The 23825-nt window shown below is 33.0% G+C and overlaps 1 protein-coding gene across 1 annotated transcript; it reads left to right on the top strand.

Moving 5' to 3' along the window:
- Positions 1-1761: 1761 nt before the first annotated feature.
- Positions 1762-14010, top strand: LOC140434103 (retinol-binding protein pinta-like). The gene is made up of 6 exons (XM_072522135.1): positions 1762-1953; positions 6364-6523; positions 8287-8539; positions 8611-8721; positions 9769-9871; positions 12204-14010. The coding sequence occupies exons 1-6, from the start codon at positions 1809-1811 to the stop codon at positions 12353-12355; spliced, it is 924 nt and encodes a 307-aa protein (XP_072378236.1). The 5' UTR covers positions 1762-1808; the 3' UTR covers positions 12356-14010.
- The last annotated feature ends 9815 nt before the right edge of the window (positions 14011-23825 follow it).

The raw sequence follows: 23825 nt of genomic DNA, 5'->3' as shown, positions 1-23825 counted from the left end.
ACACATATTATTAGTTTTTATTAATAATTTTTATTATTTTATTTTTATATTTAATTCTTTACTTAACGTGTGCGTATGTCTTGTCAATCGTGAATTAATACGAACCTGTACAGTCCGCCCCCTAACAGTCTGAAGGGAGCAAAACTATTACGCTACGAGGCGACACGCACTTCAATCTTAGTTTAGACATAGTCTTGTATAAATCAGCGCGCTAAACACTCCAACAGTCTTGTATAAATCAGCGCGATAAACACTTCAGTATTTTTGTGTAACGTTTTGTATTCGGCTTTGAGAAGATTCTGTCCCATCCGAGTCAACCCCAGTACACTGTGGGAGAAGAAGAAGTTACATTAACATCACAGGTACCGTAATTTGATTACATACACACACAATATTTATATTAATTGATAAATTTACATATAACTTATTTTCATATTAAAATTATACCATCACCTAAATAAACAATTATGAGTGAGTGTTTCTCTTATAGAATTTAAAGCTAAATCAAAAACATTTTTCCTTTGTAGAAATGTTTTCCAAAAGTTATTTAAATCAAAAATTGAATATGTATCATACGAAAAGGTTGAGAAAAATTTAGTAAACTTTTTGAGACGGCAAATTGACATTACACACCTTCGTTTTTCAACATATTATCATGAATGTCTCGTAAATTATAATCTCCCCGACAAACAGAAGTACAAGTAAACTTTGTATTGAATGTTGTTTATGAAAGTAGTAATAAAAAATTCTAATAGCACGTAAAAATAAAAATTTGGGATAAAAACTTTGGGATAAAAATAACAGTATGGAAAACCAAAACACTGTTTGATTCGATAAATTTATTATGTTCAAAGATTAAATTTCTCCGTAAATTAAATGGATGGTCCGGTGGAGTAACAGTGACTGATAGGAAAATCTCCAATTTAAGATTTGCTGATGACACTACACTTATAGCAGCAAATAAGCAAGAAATGTTTAATCTCCTGCGAAGAATTGAGTACGAAAGCTATAAAGTTGGTCTGAAAATCAATAAAACTAAGACAAAACTAATGGTGGTCGACAGATTCCACACTATCAAACTGACTAGCATGTTACAGGAATGGCAGATAGGGGACAGTTTTGTCTAGCTCGGGTTTAGTATAACTAATGATGGTAACTGTGAAGCAGAAGTTCAGAGACGTATTTATGTCAAAAAATGGATCGCCTAACCAAAGTTGGGAAGACAGATGTATCTCTTAAAATATCAAGATGGGACTGGTGAATGCCCTTGTACTTTCAATATTTCTATACAGGGCAGAGACTTGGACTCGTCGCGGACACGAGCCCCAAACAATTAATGCCTTTGTGATGTTGTGCTGGAGAAGAATGCTGCGCATACCTTGGACAGCTCATAGGGCAAACGTTTCCATTCGATCACCAACTAGATGGTTCGACCAAATTAAGAATTCACCTGGAAACTTATTCTGCGAAGCTCTCAGAGCAGCTGAAGATAGAGACCAATGGAGAAAAATTGTTAGGAATATTGGAAGAAATCACAATCCTCAGTAATGGGGAAACGACAAGAGAAAGAGCCTCTTTCTTCCTTTTAACCTTCCTCTTCTTTATATTTACTATTTTCTATAATTATTAACAACTCCTTATACTCTTACAATCAACTTCCACAAAAATTTTACTAGAATTTCGATCTTATTTATTAAATACCCGATAAAATCTTTTCCTTATCGAAAAAATTACTTCCTTTTTGGATAAAGAACTATCAAAATTTATAGTTGTTCTGATACGACGTTAGAAAGTACAAACGCGCCAAAATGAATTCATTTCCCTTCGCAGTAGACAAAAAGACGAAATTATCGTTGCTAAAAGGGCTCGATAAAAACGAAGAACATTTAGAAGAATGTGTAGAGTGCATAAAAACTTGGTTCGAGTCGCAGCCTCATTTGCCAGAGTTACCATGTAAGTCTATTTGTATTGTCTTGAAAAATAATTTGTAATAATAGTCTTTAAGATAACGAGAATTTAGTAATAGGAATTAAGATGCAGACTTTGTAAGTAATATGAGCGTCTTTTGACCATCAAATGCGATTGGTATACGGTATTTTTTTTCAGGGTGGTCACGATTAGAAAAAATAAGTTATTTATCAAATTTATTGATTGAAAAAAACAAATCAGTGGCCCAAAATCTATTTAAATACACATATACTGTTTTCCCTTGTTTTTAAAAAATATCTTCTCCGAATCATTTTATATTTGCTATAAATAAATATGGCGTAGACTACATTGGCTCAACTGATTTCCCAACAGAATGTAGTGCTTCAATATTTTAATTTTGTGAACTTTCCTTCATCGTGCTGTTTGCCATTACCCAAATCTTGCATTTCTGTCACAGTATTCATCACACATTTTTGTGCCGAGGAAGTAAGAACTGAATTTAAATATTAGTGATGCTCTATTTCAAAAATGTCTTTCTTTTTTCGTTGCAATTTTAATTGTTAACCTTTACCCTGCCTTTAACTTATCCTGGAGCAGATGTCATAAGAGACCATAAAATCCTTGTCTCAAAAATTAAACTGAGGGTAAAAAAGATAATAAAATCCAAAAGTTCTAAGGTGAATACTCAGTTGCTCAACATAAACGAAATACGTGCTGAGGCTTTAACTTGTAAAAATCAAGAAATGAAAAAATTAACATTAGAAATGAAAAACACTGAGAATGTGAACATTATTTGGAGTAAAATCGACGATTCGGTTATAAAGACACCAAACGAAACTCTATAAAAGAAAGAAGAAAGCCGAAAAACTTTGAATGAGTCAAGAAATACTGGAAATCACGGAACGAAGAAAAAAATATAGAAACAAAAACTCAGATAAATAGAGAGAAAAACATAAATTAATAAGAAAAGAGGCTAAGGAAAAGTAGATGATGAAAACTTGCATTTAAATTGAGAAAAAAACATGATCATTATAATTTACATAAAAAAAGTCAGAGAATTATCTGGAAAATCACTAAAAAACACACCTAACTGATAAATTGACATAATTGAAATAAAACAAGTATGGACTAAATATATTGAAGATATTTTCATGGACACAATAACAGAGCCATCACAAATTGATAGCGAGGAAGCTACAATAACATTAAAATTTCGAATTTCTAACTCATTTCTTGATGTCCTCCACCTTGCATCTACTTCGTATATCTGTACTTCTAGCTCTGTCCCATAGTATTTTACCATCAATTCTTCAAAGTGTTTTCATCTCTGCTGTTTCTAACATTCTTTTCGTGCTGTCTGTGTCAGGTCGTGTTTCTGCCGCGTATGTCATTATTGACCTGCTGAATGTTTTGTATATTCTGCCTTTTATTTCTTTGCCGATATTTTTATTTCTCCATTTTGTTTTATTCAGGCAACATTCAACTCTGTTGCCGAAGAGACAGAGAACTTTTGACCACCATTAAAAGAAGAAAGTCAGCTATTTAGGGCACATACTTAGAAATGAGAAGTAAGAATTGTTGCAGCTGATTATGAAGGGTAAACAGGAAAAAGTGATCCACACAGACATTTTAGAAAAGCAGATGATAGAGACGTATTTGCAATGGTTATAGTCAACCTTCATTTGTGGAATTGATACAAGTAGGAGAAAAAGATGTATTTCGGGAGAATCCAATATAGGCCTTTTATAGAATAGAAAAAAAGCAACAGAAAGAAAGACATTTTTTGAAATGAACTCATCAAAAATATTTAAAATTTGTTATTACTTCTCCAGCACCATCTTTTGTTTATTTTGTTGGGTTGTGTTATATATATTATTCAGTATATACTTTACTCCATTCCAGATTCTGTGTGTTCAGCATTTCTTGTCGACAAACTGATAAAAATTTAATTTTAATCATGGCACATTGAGGTTATCTTGAACTATTTAAAAATAACGTCTACTTCCAAAAATAAATGCTAATCAGACAAGATTCTTTTTATTGTTTTCTCTGATGTGTCCTATTTTATTTCAAGCACAATCAGAATCTTATTTTAGTTTTAGAACTTTTTTTATAACGTGAACAATTAACAAGAAACTTGGTGATATCTAAATAATTGTCTGAGGGTGTTATTTTTGCCCTGACATGGCATACAAATCAAGGCAACATCAAAAAATCTAATTGGCATTTAAGTCTATGCTCAGAGGCGGACTAAGGTTAAAGCGGACCCTAGGCAACATTGCAAATCCGGGCCTATTTTCAGTCATGACAAATACTATACGTTTGGTAGTTTGGTTTCAAAGCATGTAATATAAAAAGCTATAAATGTAATAGCAATCTATGCACCAGAGAACAACAGAGATACCACCAGAAGGGAAAACCTCTTCGAACACCTTCAGACTATAATAAACGAGACCCCAAATGATAAATATATAATCATTATGGGTGATTTTAATGCCCTTCTTGGAAATGATATAGTTCCAGGAATAAAACAGCGATCTAATGAAAATATCAGAAATGAAAACGAAGACCTTCTGAAGGATCTCTGCAGCATAAACGAGATACGTGTTAATAATACATTTTTCCCTCACAAAGAACAATACAAATACACTTTTGAAAACAGTTGAGGACAAAGATCTATGAGTTACAGGCCTCTCAAATCTTAGATGTAAGAGCACTAACATCAGCAGAAATAGGAAGCAATCATAAATTAGTATTGTGCAAAATCCGAATGAAAACGTATACATGTGATAACAAAGCACCAGAATACACCACAAAGATAAAAGTCGAAAGCTTACAGGATGACTCCACAACATACCTATTCCAAAAAAGAATAACAGATAAAAGCAGAAACACATATATCACAGAAATTGATGGAGTCGAAGAACGCTGGGCAAAAATTAAGTCTTATATCTTAGCCTTAGCCAAGGAAGTTCTTGGAAGTTGAAAGAAATATAAATAAAAATAAATCGTTCCCAAGGCAAAGAACTCCACGGATTTGTACAGAAGTAAAGGAAAAATGTAAAGAAAAGAAAAAGGCTAGAACCGGAAAGACCAGGAATTACCACAAATGAAGAACTTAATATTAATATACAGGAAGTTCGGAAAATACTTGAAAACCTGAAGAACAGAAAAGCAGCAGGTAAAGAGGGGATGCAAACCGAGAGAGTGGTCGTTTCCACTGGGATGACCCTCTCGCCTGTGAACCGAGAGAGGAGTCCCTGAATGCCGCTTCAATCCAACATTTTATAGGAAAGAGCAACCCACCAAATTTCAACCGTCTGTAACAAACTTTAGATGTTCCAACGGCGCGTTATATTAAGCCACTTTTTCTTTACATTTGCGAAGAAACTGCATAATAATAATAATAATACAATAAAACTAAAAGATTTATTACCCTTTTACGAGTTCCCAAAACAAATAAAAATTGCTGACCTAATTCTGGTTAGACAAAAAACTTGTTTTAATGAATTAGCGAAGCGGTTGGTACTAAGAAAAAACATCTGGTCATAAAAATGATAACTTTTATATCGAGAAGAGGAGAATTGGCGGTAACATAATATCGAAGCGTGTTTAGATACTCAAAGAAAGAACCTGCTCTAGCAGGCGTCTCAACGGAAAAACGAACGAGGCAAAAATCTCGTTTTATTTGACCTGAGATATATCGAAAATAAATAGAGTATATTTTTGTGTTTTGTTAATAATTGTAAAAATAATAAAGGACTATTGGTGATATAGGTTAAGACCCAGATTGATTAGTTATATTGCCTTTTATCGCACTTTTAATTCTGGAAACTCGTCAATTAGTTTGACATAATTAATACAGTCTCTTTTTCTATATACAGTAATGGTAAACTATTTATTTTTGTTGGCCTAATGTTGATTTTAAAATTTTTTTACAAAACTTGTACAACGTATTGTAATTTGAGAACTATTTACTGCGCATTACTGAGAATGATCTTTGCATTGCATTGAATAAATTAATTGGAATAAATTCTCAGAATTGTGTTCAAATTTGGGAATGTTGCAATAATATTTTCCTGATTAAATGACTACATGGATACAGGCGAAATAATATTTTCTTTACTTATAAAAGACTTAAAATTGTAATAAATTCTTCATTTTTCAGTTCTGCTACATTCATAACATTTTTATTCCTCTATTGAATAGTCACTAACATCACGAAAAATATGAAAAATGATCTTTATTCAACACAAATCGATATCTTATATGGAAATTATATAGATTAATTAGAGATGAGATTTATGATCCCTCGATATTAACAAAGTCCTGAATATGCCTCTAAAGAGGATATGGAAATTTCGGCTTAGTACCACCTTACTTTATATCAGTTTTTAACTAAAATTATTCTGGTGTTTTTCTTAAATGTTTCAGGCAAAAATATGATCGAATTCTTCATCTTCACTACCAGATTTGATATTAAATCAGCACAAGAGAAGTTAGATAACTATTACACTCTTAGATCAAGTTTAACGAAAGTATTCCAGTACGCTAATCCATCATCACACGCAATGAAGGCAGCCGTTGATTGTGCGTAAGTTGACTTAAGATGTTTTAAATTTATTTTGGTGCTTAAATATATTCGCTAGCAATTCCTTGTAATTCACGTTTTCACCACAAGAATCTCTATTTCCTCACACCATGCATTTGTTTATAGAGCATGACTCATCACAGCTTTGATGAGTCATGCTCTAAAACTGTTCCTGAAAATAATCCATAATAGGATCTATAGGAAATTAGACGTAGACATCAGTAACACTCAGATGGGATTCAGAAAAGGGCTGGGTACAAGGGAGGCTCTGTTTGCAATGAACGTTCTCTCACAGATATGCTTAGACATGAACCAAGAAATTTACACCTGCTTTATTGATTTCGAAAAGGCCTTTGACAAAGTACAACATGAACCACTAAGACAAATTCTAATAAAGAAAAATATAGACAGCCAAGATATTCGAATTATATGCAACCTATATTGGAATCAAACAGCAAATGTAAAGGTTGAGGGTAGGCTAACAGAAGAAATTCAAATCCGTTGAGGAGTCCGGCAGGGATGCATCTTGTCGCCACTTTTATTTAATCTGTATAGTGAAGCTATTTGTGAACAAGCACTCGAGGAAGAAGATCTTGGTCTGATAATAAACGGTGAGACGATCAACAATATAAGGTATGCTGACGATACGGTTCTCCTAACGGGAACGCTAGTAGAACTACAACATCTCGTTCAAAGTCTCAATATATACTGTAACAGTTACGACTTGAAAATTAATTTAAAAAAAAACTAAATTTATGGTAATCACGAAATCAAAGAGCATCAGAACTAATCTTGTAATAGACAATACAACGATTGAGCGTGTGTCCTGTTATAAATATCTAGGTGCTTGGATCACAGACGATACTGATCAAACAAAAGAGATTAGATGTAGAATAGAAATCGCTAGATCAGTCTTTAATAGAATGCGCAAACTCTTTTGCAATCGTAATATCAATATAAAGTTACGAATACGAATGCTGCGGTGTTATGTCTTTTCTACCCTGTTGTATGGAGTAGAGGCTTGGACACTAAAACAGTTGACCACAAAAAACATCGAAGCTTTCGAGATGTGGTGCTATAGGCGCATTCTCAGAATATCATGGATGGACCGCGTCACTAACACGCAAGTACTCCAAACTTTAGACAAAAGATGCGAAATTCTAAATGAGATAAAAACTAGAAAGATGGAATACTTGGGGCACATTGTGAGAGGTGAAAAGTACGAACTTTTAAGAAATATCATGCAGGGCAAAATTAAGGGCAAAAGAAGTGTGGGAAGAAGAAAAATATCGTGGCTTCGTAATCTACGTGAATGGTTCGGGTGTAGTTCGATTGAACTTTTTAGGCGCGCTGCTAACAAAGTCGCAGTGGCCATGATGATTTCCAATCTCCGCTAGGAGTGGCACGAGAAGAAGAAGAAGATGCATTTGTTGTATCATTTTTTTTACTGTTGTAGAACATATTTAAATGATGTTAATATTATAGTTGGTTTGCTAATCCTAACCCCAACTGTCTAGTGAATTAGTCTTAGTGAATAGTAATTATTTTTTTGCGATGTAAATAAATATATATATATCGAAATCTAGAGCTGAGAAATTACCAGGAAATGCTGGTAATTTGGTAAATACTGGTATCGTGTTGATCTGTAAGATAGATACGGTACCATAAAGGATCTTACAACAATTTAATGCTGTACCTTTTTTTCTCTTTAGTTTCATATTATATATACAACGTTACCAATGTACCTTCTATATCTTCTATTTTAGGTACTTAGTGCCTCTACCAAACCTCGTTAACGATAAAAACGGAGTCATCGTTATAAGAGAGCTACCACATGTACCATCTGGTTTCGACGGGAATTGGTGGTTAGGAGCCGTTATGAACATTTTCGAAGTTAGAATGCAGGAAGGGGCGCATACTACTGGAAATATTTTGCTATACGACCACCAGCATCTCTGTATGAAACACGTTTTTCACGTTACACCGACATTTATCATGAATCTCATTAAACTTGCAGAGGTAAGACCTGGACATAATATTCTAAAGCTATTACGAGAATAATATTTACTAAAGTCGGTTTTTAATTTTAGCAAGTATTAGACAACAATATCATAGAGTGGCATTTTATTAACAGTCCCCCAATTATAGAGGTAATTTTGAAGGTTTGTAAAGCGTTTATGAAACCAGACCTTTACTCTAGGGTAAGTGAATCTTATTTTAGCACCATATTGCATCATATCATTTTTAATATACTTAATTACTTTCTTTCAATTCTTCAAATCTTATCTGAATGTTATTGAGATTAATTATGTTGCTCGAAGCAAGAATTCTACGATTTCTGTACCTAATAATACCGCGAAACACCTGAATATTCTTAATATATTTCATTTATTTCTTCACATTTTTGTTCTACGTTTCGTCTTTTCTTTTGGTAACAGTTTTCTTAACTTCTCTATTCCAGTAAGTGTATGTTCTCCAGTCTTCTAGATTTTGTGTGTGTAGCCAGATTCGATATACTTTCTTTTTGATGTCTACCAACTCTCTTGTTTCTTGTGACCACCACTCTGGATTTTGTTTTTGTACATTTTCCTTATATCCTGTTATATAAAGAAAATATGCAATGCTTTTTGCTGCATTATATATACAATCTTTTATTTGACAGTATAGTTCTTCCACCGTCTTGTTTTCTTTGTTAATATTTTATAGTTTTGTAGCCAATCTAAGTTTGTACAAAAATTGGGTTGATGCATTCTTTAGACTTTCAACCCTCAGTCTTGAAGGACCAGAATTTTTGTTATGGGTTTTTTCCCCTAGTCGACCTGTTCCAGTTTTTAGGCGCCAGAAATCCGCCTGTTACTCTCTTTATTCTGCTACATAGGACACACCCATTGTACGCCATACCCCTGTTGGTTACGCTACATTATGTCTTCAAGGACGCTATAGTAGGATTTGCTGGCAGAGCTGAGTCCTATTCCTAGAATCTCCGACTTATTTGTCAGGAAACATTGGATATTTCTTAGAGTTTTATTACAGTGTGAGAATCGACACTTCACGCTGCCTCCGAGAGCCATTACCAGCCTTAAACCACGAAGTTTTAAAATACATCATCAATAGTTCATTCAAAGTTGGTAAATTGGTAATTATTCGGTAAATGATCAAACTAATTTAACGTTATTTTGTCATATAGTTGTACATTTGTCTTCATTTAAGTAAGTAAAACCCCAAATAAACTCCCATTCTTCTTTCAGTTAAGGTACCATCAGAAGCTGGACACTTTAACCGATTATATTCCACACGAGGTATTACCGAAGGATTTCGGAGGCAAGGAAAGACCTTTAGATGAACTAAGAGGTAAGACCTACAATAAAATCTTAATTTTTGGACCTAAATTGTTAAAGTGACAATATTTAACAATAAACACATCAGAAGAAATTAGTTCTTCTTTAGCAGTTATATGCAGACTAGATTCCATTTATTCTGAGAGCTTTCTCATGCTACTGATGAAGTTGAAAAATCTTTTCGGATCCTATGTTAAACAGCAATAGGAAGGGGTTAGAGCCCTGTCTCACAGCCTTACTTATTTTCACTTGTTCTGTACACAGATCATTGATACTCCTTAATTATGCCGTTTGATTTAGGTCATCGGGTACAATAAACCAGCATATCTATGTTTTATAGACCTGAAAAGAAACATAGCAATCAATATTATACAAACCATAGAAAACATCTACTTCCATAATCAAATACAGACAAAGATAAATGAAAAGCTAACACAGTATATACTAGTACAAAGCGGAGTCAGACAGGGTGACTTGTAAAGCCCACTTCTCTTTAATAGAATATAACTAGTTACGGAGATGTTGAAGAAGAAGTACGACAACAAAGTTTAAAAGCAAGTAAAGCGCCGGGATCTTTTAATGACACAATCTAGAAAAACAAACACCTAAAACAAGGCACAAAAACAAGAATCTATAAAGCAGCAATTAGACGACTACTAGAAACAACAGAGATGAAAATACTTCGACGAATATCAGGGAAAAGTCTGTTGGATGGGAAGAAAAGCGAAAAAATAAGAAGAGCATGCAATATAAAAGACATAAATGGATGGGTGACAAAACGTAAACAGGAGTGGAACGAAGACATTAGTAGAATGGCAGAGGATAGGATAGTACGAATAGCAGGAGATAAGTCTCCAAATAGACGAAAAAGTATTGGCAGACGAAGAAAAAGATAGTGCGATAATTTAAACAATTTAAGAGGCAAATGTAGAAAGTAGAATCCGGATACAAAATGAATTAACGGAAACAATAGATGTGAAAAAGGGACTACGCCAGGGAGACGCTCTATCATGCATCTTGTTCAACATCGTGCTCGAGAAAATACTGAGGGACACAACAGTCAATACACGAGGAACAATCATTAATAAAAGCGTGCAAATACTAGCATTTGCAGATGATGTTGACATAATCGCAAGATCAAGAAGAGAAATGATAGAGGCATACAACCAAATAGAACGAGCTGCACAAAATAGTAGTCTTAAAATCAATCAGACCAAAACAAAATATATGCAGGTAAGAAAAAACGCAGAAATAAGGCAGCCACAAAATATAACAATAGGAGAATACAACATAGAGGAGGTAAAAAACTTTATATACTTGGGATCCCTAGTCACGTCTGATAATAACGTTACGGAGGAAGTGAAGAGGCGAATATTTATTGCAAATAAATGTTACCATGGCTTAATTAGACACCTAAGATCAGATAACGTCGCAAGAAAGACAAAATGCCAAATATATAAAACCCTAATAAGACCGGTACTCACATATGGCTCAGAAACCTGGACACTTACTAAAAGAGAGGAAACGTTGTTAGCCACCTTCGAAAGAAAAATCTTGCGACACATATATAAGGGCACAAAAGAAAACGGAATATGGCGAAGACGATATAACTCTGAACTATACAAAATATACCAGGATCCGGATATTATAACATTCATCAAAATAGGACGGCTGCGTTGGATAGGACATGTAGAAAGAATGGAAGAAGGCGAAATACCAAACAAAATATTCAAACAGATGCCAGTAGGAAAAAGAACAAGAGGAAGACCGAAACTGAGATACTTAGAACAAATAGAAAATGATATAACAACCTTAAAAATAAAAAACTGGAGAAAAAAAGCACGAAACAGATCGGAATGGAGAAGAATCCTAAAACAGGCCAAGACCCAAAAAGGGTTGTCGAGCCAGTGATGATGATGATGAAGAGGCAAATATTGAAGAAGAAACAGGCTTTAAAGCCTACATACAAGAAGGAACAAGAAGAAGAAGATTTAGGTATTATTATTGGATGATTCTTATATATTTTTTATCGAGAACAGTATCCGTCAATGTCTGCATTAGGAGTTTATATCTAACATTATCAAAGGCCTTTGGTAATTCAAATCCTTTCTAGTCATAGCAATTATACACTCATAACTGCGTGTAAAAAAATTCTCGTGTTTTCAAGCCGTTTAGGAAGAGATTTGTTATTTCTTTAAGTTTATCTAAGTTATCCACTAATTTTTTGTCTCTCTTGGCTTGCAATGGATACAAAAAAGTAAATTAAAAAAATAATATTTAATTGTCTTGAAACCTATTTCTTGTAAAGGTCTATTCCAAGAACTATATACAATTATTGTTTTCAGAACTGTGGTTAAAAAAACTGGAGGAGCACCAACCATACTTTAACAGACTGGGCAGTTTAAAAGTCGACGAATCACGTCGTCCTAAAGCAGAAAACGCTCCCACAGGTATCCAAGCGATGTTTAACAACATTAACAGTTTACTCTTTAAATAAATTAGTATCCTACAGTATATTTCACGAATTTGCGCCTATTTTGGATTGAGGATGAAAGCTTTCACTTAAACGGTCCAGTCTGCTAAGAAAGTTAATAGCAAAATATCCCAATATTTAAAGAACTATCAAAGACAGGCTAAAATACGTTTTTAACTGATAATTTATTTTATATTTATTTAGATAAATATACAATTATAAGTGCAAAAATATAAGAACATTACAAATTCTTTTGTTTCTATATTGTAGAAGTATTTTTAACACTTGTACAGAATCGTTGAACAGGAACGAATTGAAGTTGTAAGGAAAACCAAAAAGCCCAAAATGACCGTTTTATTGACGCTAACCCGGTTTGTAATGACTTGAAGAGTAAGGACTTCTGTTTTACCGACTGCGTCTCTCTGATCTGTTGGCTGTAGGGTGGTAGTGAATAAAATTAAGATAGCTATGATAGTAACCAACATTTTGAAAGGACATGGTACAAGAAGATGAAGGTGCTCTCCACTACATTGTCTACATCTCTTCTGGGAGAAAAATTGCGACTCCTTCCTATGCGATAGGCAATTTGGGCACCATTGGTTTTCCTTTATTATTTTGTTTCTGTCTCTTGTACTGAACTCCAGAAACTCCCTACATTGCATTACACTGTGGTCTTCGTTGCCTATTATACAATGTATTTTTGATTTCCTTAATTTTCCTTCTTGAATTCCTTGGTTTCGTTCTGATTTCAACAACTCTAACGTTTGGAATCTTCTTTGTAGAAAGACTTGCGTTGATTTATAGGTCGGTACCTCTCTACTATCTCCAATGTGATTTTCATACAATCTCCTGGTTTCGTTATCCCATTTTGTTATACTTAATCTGGCTATTAATGGGCTCCAGGATTCCGTGTTGATTCCTAGATATCCGATTGCTTCTAGGCATTCATGAAATATGTCGTGTATTCTTTTTAAGGCTCTAGCTGAATTATTTACTTTTATGTCTTTTAATTTTGTATTTGTGTATATATTGTTATACTAAGTAATGAGCACTCTTATATGTAATTACTACCTAGGTGGTGTTTGTAAGTTTCAAACACAAATATTTCCGCTTAAATGTGTAGTGCACATGAATTCTATCAAAACTGTTTATTGTAAATAACTTTTTATTTTTAAAAATACTGAAAAAAAAAAAGATTATAACAGGATTTTTTTAATTCAATTTAGAAATGACTTGTTTCATGTTTTCATTAGCTACTAGATCAATTTACTCCGCAGTTCTTATAAATTATAATTATAGTAAAGTATACCATTGGCTGTCGAGTGTCTAGCAATAATCCAAAAATGTCGCAAATTCCTGAAGTATACTCTTGATAGTCTTGATACATACATCTATTTCTTAAGCTGCTCCAAATATGAATCAAATCCAAAATGATTTTTTATAGTTTTGGTTTTATCTTAGTACTCTGTTTAAATATAAGTTTTTGATAAATAATCATTGAATAGGATTATAAAATTTTAATAGGCAGTGTTATATGTAGGTTTAATTTTTTTAAGTACTGTTTGAGAATAATATAGTGTTTCTTATAAATAGTGTAGAAAATACATAGTGTCTAGAATATATTTCTAAAAGTCAGTGTAAAACTATTTACTGAGTCAATAAATTTTTATCATCTGTAATCACTTTTATTATAGTACTATACAATCCAATCAATTGCCATCTGCAATAATTACTCCACTCATTTTTTTCTGACTTCCTCCTGTTTAAGGCTAGGACGGCAACAAAATAATATTTTAATCTGTGCCCTGATTCTAATTGAGATTTCGACTCAAAACATGTCGAAATTAATATGGCGACGTCGAAATGCGACTTTTCGAGTCTTGTGGATTTCAGCTGAACTAACCAAACGACGTCACTAATTTTCGATTTATCGAAATTAATTTCAACTTCAAGAAAGTGGTTGAAGTTTCATTTCGAGTCGAAATTAATCTGACATCACTGGCTGGACTGGGAGAAGTGAACTTAGGTTCAGTTTAGGCGGTGTTGTGTTTTGATTCTTGCAAGGAAAACTGAGGCAAAAAGTATTAATATGGCTGCATTTTACGGACATTTGCTGGTTTTGGAGGAATTAGAGAGGATAGATATCCGACACTCACAACGGAGGATAAGAAGAATGTTACGAGATACTCAAAATCCTTTTCATTAAGTGATGCTCAATTTAGGCAGCAATTCCGGCTTAATAAACAAGCTGCAAATTATTTGATAAGGGTATTAGAACCATATTTGGAGGAGGGTGTTTATGCCTCTAGGATACCCAAAATGTTTAGGGTATTACTAAGCTGCAGTAAATTTAAAAATATATTAGAATATAACGACTAAGTCAAATCTTAGTGGTTATATTAACCTTAGTGGTTATAACTTAAGGATCTCCCACATCGCGTTTTTTCTTTCCTTGTCATCATGACCAAGGAGTTTGCCCTTAGCAAAATCAGCATGGTCCTTCAAAAAAGCCACCATGATTTCCCTTTGCTCCATAGACAATTTAGTGCCACCATCACCGACAGCCTCTTCATCCATTTTCATTCAATTCAAAATATAATTGAGAATAAAAAAAAAGAGGTTAATCTTTGTAAATGGATATATTTTATAAAAAACCCTTAAAAGGGCTACATCAAAAACACGAACGTTTTCGGAACAACAGTTCCATCATCAGGTTAAAATACAGGTTACCATGCCTGAGCCACCAAAATATTAGGGTAAAAACCCTTTAAAATATATAATGTTACCAAAGATTGTACATGATGTTGTTAATATTATTTGATGTTTAATATTTTAATTAAATTTTACTTCAGGTAACATACACCCATGCTTTAAGTGAGTTCCAGTGTCCGGAGAGTAAACCTCTTCAAACGGACTGCAGCTGGTAACTGACCTACCGAACTCTACTGAACTCAACATACAATTTTAACAATATACAACCCTGTCGTACTCCTCTACGTATTTCTATTTCGTCCGACGTTTGGTCTTCTATTTTTATATTAGCTCGCTGATTCCAGTACAGATTTAATATTATTTGGATGTTTCTGGTGTCGATGTTCTTACCCTCCAGGATTTCTTTAAGTTTATTGTGGCTTACTTTGTCAAAGGCCTTTTCAATGTCTATAAAGCAGGCGTGTACCTCTTGGTTAACATCTAGACATCTCTGTGTTAGGACGTTTAAGACAAAGAGAGCTTCTCTTGTACCTAATCCTTTTCTGAATTCCATCTGTGTATCGTTAATATCGATATCTAACTTTTGATAGATTCGGTTGTGGATGACCCTAAGAAATATTTTAAGCAGATGAATCATCAAGGAGATTGTTCGATGATCTGAACATTGCATTGTTTTAGTTTTCTTCGGTATGGTGACAAACGTAGACAGCAACCATTCTTTACGTATTATACCAGTACTGTATATTGTATTGAATAGATGTAATATTATGGTTACGGATTTATCATTCAAAAGCTTCAACAGTTCTGTAGGAATTTCGTCAGGTCCATTTGCTTTTCCATTTTTAGCGTTTCTTATTGTCTACTTCTTCTTTCAATATGTCTTGCCCAGTTGCATTGATTATCTGAGTTAAGTTGTTTCTATCGTCTTCAAACAATTCATTCAGGTATTCTGTCCATCTTTTTATTTTGTTCTCTAGATCTACAATAAGATTTCCATATTTGTCTTTAAGTTTACCTATTTGGAGTTTCTTTATGCTTCCTGTTATCTCTTTTAGTTTTTTGTGCATATTGAGCGCATCGTACTTTTTCTCATAGGTTTCCATTTCTTCACACTGTTCTTTAATCCACGCCTCTTTGGCTTCTTTTATTCTCTTTTTTATGTGTTTGTTTATTTCTTTGTATTTGTCTAGGTAATTCTTCATCTTTCTTCTTTGTTCCATCAAGTCTAGTATATCTTGTGTCATCCACCCCTTATTCTTTGTTGTTGTTTTTATAAGATGTTTCTTTCCTGCTGTTTGTATAGCTGTATTATTTATGTACTTTAATTTTTTGTTAATAAACCTTTGACAATAAAAATTATGATTTTTTTGTACCACAGGGTGTTATTCAGTGTTATATAAGATTATGTACCCAATAAAATAATTTTAAGACATCTATTTTTGGTGTTGCCAGATACCGGGTTAAAAGTAAAACTAGCATATTCACCGAAGAAGAAGAACAGCTTGTAACCTATATTCTCAAGATGGAAAGACAAAAGTATGGCTTTACCACCAAAGATGTAAGGTCTATGGAGTACCAACTTGCAGTTAGAAATGCCGTTGTGCATATCTCGTAAAATATCTAAATACTATTATTTAAATAATAATGGAACGTGTATATTTTTCGGCTTAACTTTTTTAAGTCTTATTTTTTTGACGTGACAACGTCTTGTGGCTCGGAGTCATTCATGAAAAAGTGTAACGCCCGCTCACGTCTGTTACGATGAGTCACCGAACGAGAGAGAGGCCCGCCGGACCGGCGAATGCCTTGCGTCTCTCTCCCACTCAAACATGATCGGTCCGCTGCGCGCGCAGCACTAGAGAATTAGGCGCGTTGAATCGGTGCGTGCTTGTGTCTCTGTCTTTCTCGAGCGTTCTTGGCGTTCAAGACACATTACAGCAGAAACACTTCCTTTCATTTCATATTTCTCCTATCATCGTCCTATCCTCAACAAAATCACTCAAATAGAAATTAGTTAAGTTTAAGTTTACATGTACAATGTTTTAGTAAACAAAATATATTTCTATAGTTAAAATTTGTGCAATTCTTATTTTCATTCAATTCCTTGTTCCTATTGTGCAATTTAATAATATTCATATCAATAAATATTCTACCGAGAAAAAAACGTTGTCACGTAAAATCTTCGCCCGTAAAACCGACTTTACAGGCAACCGATTTTTTTTTCTGTAATTATTTTTGGTGCATAATCCAACAAGGAATCAAACATGCAGTTTGTTTAGTACGTAATTATAAGGAAACGGAGAATAAATGCGGCTCTTGTACAATTTGTGATTTCTTTATCAAATTACCTAAAATTGATGTTGCAAGTGGAATGCCAGGCAAATCTAATTATCAAGAGCACTTCGCTTTCATTAGCATGTTTTATTAAAAGAGGGCGGTTGACCGAACCGTATCAATCCAACTACTGAAACGCCCAAATCTCACCCCCATCGATTCTCATCATAAGAACCACTTTCCTTCCTACACACTGCCAGTTATTACACAAGGGTACATCACACAACACACCCTCTATACGAGGGTGAATCTAATGAATATTTGTTGAACGTGGAATGACAGTATTCCTTACGGGTGGCCAACTTTTATTAGATGGGAGAAGCTCGGAATTTCATTTGAATGTAGTGACTCACCCTGGAATTTCATATAGCTAGTTGTAGGAGCACTCCGGTCGACATGAGATGAAAATGCCACTAAACATCTAAAAATAATCCGAATAGGCTGAATTTTGGTGAGAATATCAATTTGGGGAATCCAAAAAAGGTGCAAAGAATTTTACTACTCCAACTCCCGTCTTCCACCTAAAACCCCACCTCGCAGAAGGGGAAACTAAAAAATCCATTTACCAAGAATCTGTACGCTATAGAAAAAAATGTTTTAAATAAAAAATATAGCTGAGATAATTTCCAACAAAAATGTTGATTAGTACTTTTTATGTAGGGTGAACTGTTCTCTGAGAAACAACACTTGAAGCAAACGTTTGGAATGTCAGTTACGCGCGCGAAATCAGTTTTAAATACATAACATAACATAACATAACAATATCTTTATTTTTAGAAAATAATATACATTCCGTGAACATAAAATTATTTTAAAAAAACAGTGTCACAAACGAAAATATTATTTACTTATTCCTAACCGTTACATATACAAATAGTCCTCCACAGAATATGGCTCAAGAGCTACCAGTAATTTAAATATTTGATGTTTATACAAACTTAATCTTTCCTCCCTTTTAATAGGTTCAGGCAGTTTATTAAACAATTTGATGCAGCAATAAAGAGCGTTTTTTTCTGTTATACTTAACCTGTGTATTGGAATTTTATAATTATATAACTTGGTATTTACTATACTATTGGGCTCAAAGTTCCTAAAGAGTATTTTATTCTTATATAGAAACAGTAAGCATTCTTGAATAAATACAGCGTAAACTGTTAAAATATTATTACTCCTAAAATGCCCTCTACATGATTCCCTACTTTTTAAGTCAAACATAACTCTGATTATTTTTTTCTGAACCAGAAATACATTATTTATGTCCCTACTGTGGCCAAAATTTATTAGACCATATCTAAATTTTGCTTCAAAATTAGCATGATACACTGTTTTTAATGAGTTACTATTCATGTATTTTTTTAGAACTCTAAAGCTGTAAATCACTTTACTTAAAGACATACATAACTGGTCAACATGTTTATCCCAACATAAAAAACTGTCAATATATAATCCTAAAAATTTGGTACTGCTGCTAATATTTAAAGTGTCATTATTTACAATAATACTGTTTGGCATATCTGAATGTGCATAATTTGTCTTAAACAAAAGAAGATCTGTTTTATTTTGATTTAAAGCCAACCTATTCATAGAAAACCAGTCTTTAGCTTTCTGGAACTCTAAACTAACATTAACGCTTAGAACAGACATGTCTTTACCACTGACTAAAATGTTTGTATCATCTGCATAATTTGTTATGCTGGAAGTAGTATTAGCCACTAGACCATGAATATCATTGATATAGATCACAAACAGTAAAGGACCAATCACACTTCCTTGTGGTACTCCAATATTGATAGTGCTTTCAGATGAGATGCCTATTTCAGTGTTTTTATGTATTTTTACTAAATGTCTCCTATTTGCCAAGTAGGACTTAAACCAGTTCAATACTGGTCCACGTATACCATATTTCTCCAATTTATCAAATAATAGGTCATGCACTAAACAGTCATATGCCTTTGATAGGCCCAAAAAGAGACCCAAAGCCATATGACCAATCTCAGTACATTTCAAAATATCCCAGACAAATTGAAAAATCGCAGTCTGAGTTGATTTTCCCTGTTGATAACCATGCTGATTTGCACTAATAATATGACATTTTGTTAAAAATTCTGTTATCCGCCTATACATATTCATTTCTAAGATTTTTGAAAAGGAACATAGAAGGCTAATTGGTCTATAGTTATTAATTAATTTAGGATCACCCTTTTTGTAAACAGGTGTTACTATGGCAGTTTTCAGGCATTCAGGAAATACACCAGATTTTAGTGAATTATTTATGATTGTAGTGAGAGGATTCACTATCTCCTTTATACAAAGTTTAAGGATTTTAGTGGGTATTTCATCAATTCCACAACTCATTTTGTTTTTTAAATTTTTAGTTATATCCATAATTTCAGTTTCTGTCACAGGTGCGACAAACACTGAATTTATGTTACTTGCAATGTTGTCTTTATATTCAGTGTATTGTAATTGAGATAAAGTGTTATTTAAAGTAGTATTTAAGTGGATCATGTATTTATCAGCAATCTCTTGAGGACTACCCTCTACATTTATTGAATTTACACTTTTTAATTGACCATTAATTTCACTAACAATTTGCCCATGCAAAATGCACATGCATTTATTTTTGTTGGCAGCTTCAGACATCCTGTTTTCATATAGCTTTGATCGTTTTGTTATTAGTTTCTTATTATATTCTTTTTTTACCTGTCTATAGGAATCATAGAATTTATGGTTAACTCTGCTCATTGTAAACAAGATGTCTAAACGAGTCTTACATTCTATTATCTCTGGATCATCTCTTTTATTAAGGCCTTTTTTACGTTGCCTAGAATCTAACTTTTTAAAAGGAAAGCACTGATTGAATATATACAGAAACTGATTTAAGAAAGTATTCCATTGATCATTTACACATTTGTAACTTAAATTAAGCCAGTCATGATTATGTAATTTACTTATAAAGGTTTCAATATTATTTGTACTAAAATGTCTTTTCATTTCAAGAGTATTCGTTTCTGTTTCCTCTACCTGAAAAGTTAATTTTTGGGCAGAATAATCAGAGATTCCAGAATAAAGATTGTCTTTACATTAACTCAACTATAAAAATTCGATATCTTTCGATTAGAGTGACCTATCGTCACTCAACTAATAAAAGTTAGTTTCTATAAATCTATTAAATAAATAAACGTTGCAGGATTTTTTTCATTTTTTACGATTCTCATGGGATCAATTTAATTAAAATTACTTTATTAAATTGGGTTAGTTAAATATTTAAGTAAAAAAATTCACAAGGGGCTTTTAATAATCTATTGCACTCTTGCAGGAAATGAAGCTAAATGATGTTGACAAATATTGCAATTACCTTAGAATGCCTAATTGCACATTTCATAAGTTATTAAGTCTACATAGTTTCTTCTACGTTATCCATAATAAACTGAATAATTGAAAGAAGGAGAAGGGATTATTTCCCATGCGGAAATAATCCCTGATCCCTGCTGAAATTTCTGCTGTTTTACTACGCAAAAGTGGTAAAACAGCAATTACCAGCCAAACATTCAAAGAAAAAATTGACAGTTGACAATTTATACGGATTTTCGTATCCGACAATCGCAACCATGTGACCAAGGTTTGTTTTTTAACCAGAAGGAGTAATTCAAATTTACGAGCGCCGTAATGCTCGTTTTTAATTGGTCCAACCGCAATCAATTTTACTCCACTAAATTATGACATTTTGACACTAATGACATTTATGTAATTTTAAAATTCAAAATTTATATCGACGATTTTTTTATATGTTCTGCGTTATTCCTTAAATTTTTAGATTTTTCTTTTGCATTTATATAAAAAACAGTTCTTTTCAGAACTATTTAGCTAATTTAGGTATTAGTGTTATTAAGATAACAATATGTATTAAATGCCAAGTACAAGTGGTAATTATCCTTCTCCACCTAAAAAACGCCGAGTAGATCTGGGTCATTTATCATCAAATGAAAAACAATGCATTTTAAATATGTACAAACAAATAAAAATTGATAATCGTGGAATGAAAATAATAGCCATGGTAGCAAAAATAAAACAGGCAACAGTAGTTTTGCAGAATAGTAATTGTTAAAATCAAGACTTACTAAAATAATGTGCTAATTTTAGGTGTTGCGAGTTCAACTATTTACAGAACAATTAAGGAATATAAGCAGACTGGAACAGTAAGATGTCCTAAAAATATTGACGGTCGAACTTCTATCCTTGCAACATACGATGAAGGAGTTAAAACATCTGTACCACAGAAAAACTGGTTATATTCCTATAAAGTAGCATTTGATGTTTAAGTTAATGCGCTGATGAAATATTGTAAAATTCCATTTCATTTTAGATATAATTTTATCACGAATGTATCGCTTTCGTATACGTTCTGGACGTTCTTCTACAATGTGAAGAAGATTCTTCTCTAAAAATTCTTCAACTTCTTCATAACAATGCAACATTTTTTTATTGTAATTAGAAAAACAAAAATATATATAATCGTAGACTAATTTTCGAAACCAAATTCGTGAACCTAATGTACGTGAAATCAAATCTTAACTCTCTTTTCCTTTTTAAAAATAAATATATTTATAGTGAATTGGAAAAAAATATTATTCAAACATAAAGAATCGACCTGTGAGGTTGTCTGATACTGATTAGAGGATTACCGCAATGCTAGATTATCAACCAAAAAAGAAGATATATATTTGGTGACTTTTCTAGTAACTTTCTTGGGTGTGAATCTGTCTTTTTTGTTTACTCCTCCTGGTTAAAAATCAAACCATAGCTTCCAAATAGCAACTACGAAAACATACGATTTTCGTATGTCGTAAATCGGATACATGGGACTCCGCCTTAACACAAGTAACGCGTTAACACGGGACTTGCACTGCTAAGTGGGAGTGTGCTGTGCTTACGAACCTAGAGATTGGAATTCCAATTAACGGAGAACGGTATATCCACAATCGTACGGCGACGACACTGTGCTACTAGCAACCAACCTAAATTATTAGGAAAATGAAATTCTTGGTTATCAGCCGTAGTGCAAAGTTAATCCCGGGGCGCTATGAGTAACGAATGAAAAAAATCAAGGGAATCGATAGATTCAGCTACCTCGGAACTACCCCTAACTCACTTCAGAAGAAATTAGGTTCTGGTTCCTCCTAGACACTTACGCAAGCCACTGAAAAGAAGATCGAAACCTTCGAGATATAGATCTACAGGAGGATATTGAACCATTCGACCATGTTACCAAAGTCGAAGTTCTATAGCGCATGAAAAAAAAACGGGTGTGGCAGTCCAGTGGGACTGCCGGTGGAAGTTACACTTCTATACACGCATTCGCCGTTACAAATTTATTTGGGAGTCAATCTGCACAATCATTACATATATGTAATTCTATAGGTAAGACATAGCAGAAAGAGAAACAGAATTAATATCAACTTACTAACAATGAAGGATTGAATCAATATTTTGATGAAAATGTATATTTTTATTTTCATATATGTATGAAAGGAGTTGAATGCAATTTTTTTTTACACATACTCTGCAGTAAAATTCATTGTTTATTTTGTTATTAATATAATAATACAATACAAATTAAACTACAATATTCATAAGTATTTAAAAATGACAATAATATACATAAAAAAATACACTACAATACAGTGCAACATAATTCCATATATAATAATACAATACAAATTAAAATGCAATATCCATAAGTATTTAAAAATGACAATAATGTAATAACATTAATAAAAAGGTCCTCCCCGACTGGGAATCGAACCCCGGTCTCCCGCGTGACGGGCGGGGATACTGACTACTACACTACCGAGGACATAACACAAGTATATTTCAAAATTGACAGTTCTGGATCATACAGTGATTTATTGAGATTATTATTTTGAAATGCAAAAGAATAATATAATTATGAACATTTAATCAATAATACAAAACATATCACATAAATAATAATATTAATAAATATTTTATTATATGTATAATATTATATGTATATACAGTCGGTCCGCCGGATCTTTGCACAAGTATGACATTATTCACGAATTATTTTTTATTTTACGTCTCTTTCCTACTCACAGAAACTAAAACTATTAACTTAAACCGCCTGTCCATACACAACACCATACATTGAACAAAGACAGCCATAGAACAATGATCTCTGATTGATTCGTCTACTGACAATTGACATGACAATTGGAAATTTTGTTTTGACAGAGTTTGTAATATTTTTGTAAATTATTTTCGTTTGATTTAAATAATCAATCCTTTTTCATACTTTAAATATACATATTTTTTAACAAACAGTTGTTATAACGACTAACCCTTACCTTCGTGTTCAATTTATTAAGGTAAGAATTAATGTATTAGCTAATAATAACGAATAATATATTTTTTTAACCTCTAAATT

The sequence above is a fragment of the Diabrotica undecimpunctata genome, chromosome 2 (assembly GCF_040954645.1).
Source record: "Diabrotica undecimpunctata isolate CICGRU chromosome 2, icDiaUnde3, whole genome shotgun sequence".
Classification (NCBI taxonomy): Eukaryota; Metazoa; Arthropoda; class Insecta; order Coleoptera; family Chrysomelidae; genus Diabrotica; species Diabrotica undecimpunctata.
This window is presented reverse-complemented; position numbering and strand designations above follow the sequence as displayed.